General features: G+C 57.3%; 1 protein-coding gene across 1 annotated transcript; it reads left to right on the forward strand.

The window, feature by feature from the left end:
* Positions 1 to 7: 7 nt before the first annotated feature.
* Positions 8 to 742, forward strand: LOC103253455 (40S ribosomal protein S2-like; the record flags this gene model as incomplete). The annotated part of the gene is made up of 2 exons (XM_021709444.1): positions 8 to 431; positions 482 to 742. Coding segments are annotated over exons 1-2 (630 nt in total), but the record flags the coding sequence as incomplete, so codon positions are not given.
* Between the last annotated feature and the right edge of the window lie 7 nt (positions 743 to 749).

The raw sequence follows: 749 nt of genomic DNA on the forward strand, positions 1-749 counted from the left end.
GGGTCGGGGTCGGGGGCGAGGCCGCGGAGCTCGCGGAGTCAAGGCCCGAGGACAAGGAGTGGATGCCTGTCACCAAGTTGGGCCGCTTGGTCAAGGACATGAAGATCAAGTCACTGGAGGAGATCTATCTCTTCTCTTTGCCCATCAAGGAGTCTGAGATCATCGACTTTTTCCTTGGTGCCTCTCTGAAGGACGAAGTTCTGAAGATCATGCCTGTGCAAAAGCAGACTCGCGCCGGCCAGCGGACTAGGTTCAAGGCGTTTGTTGCCATCGGGGACTACAATGGCCACGTCGGTCTAGGTGTTAAATGCTCCAAAGAAGTAGCCACCGCCATTCGGGGGGCCATCATCCTGGCCAAGCTGTCCATTGTCCCTGTGCGGAGAGGCTACTGGGGGAACAAGATTGGCAAGCCCCACACTGTCCCTTGCAAGGTGACTGGCTGCTGTGGCTCTGTCCTGGTGCGCCTTATCCCTGCCCCCAGAGGCACTGGCATCGTCTCGGCCCCGTGCCTAAGAAACTGCTCATGATGGCTGGCATTGATGACTGCTACACCTCAGCCAGGGGCTGCACTGCCACCCTGGGTAACTTCGCCAAGGCCACCTTTGATGCCATCTCTAAGACTTACAGTTACTTGACCCCTGACCTCTGGAAAGAGACAGTGTTCACCAAGTCTCCTTATCAGGAATTCACCGACCATCTCGTCAAGACCCACACCAGAGTCTCCATGCAGAGGACCCAGGCTCCAGCGG

This window comes from Carlito syrichta, unplaced genomic scaffold (assembly GCF_000164805.1).
Source record: "Carlito syrichta isolate Samal-C Ts95f unplaced genomic scaffold, Tarsius_syrichta-2.0.1 Scaffold231580, whole genome shotgun sequence".
NCBI lineage: Eukaryota > Metazoa > Chordata > Mammalia > Primates > Tarsiidae > Carlito > Carlito syrichta.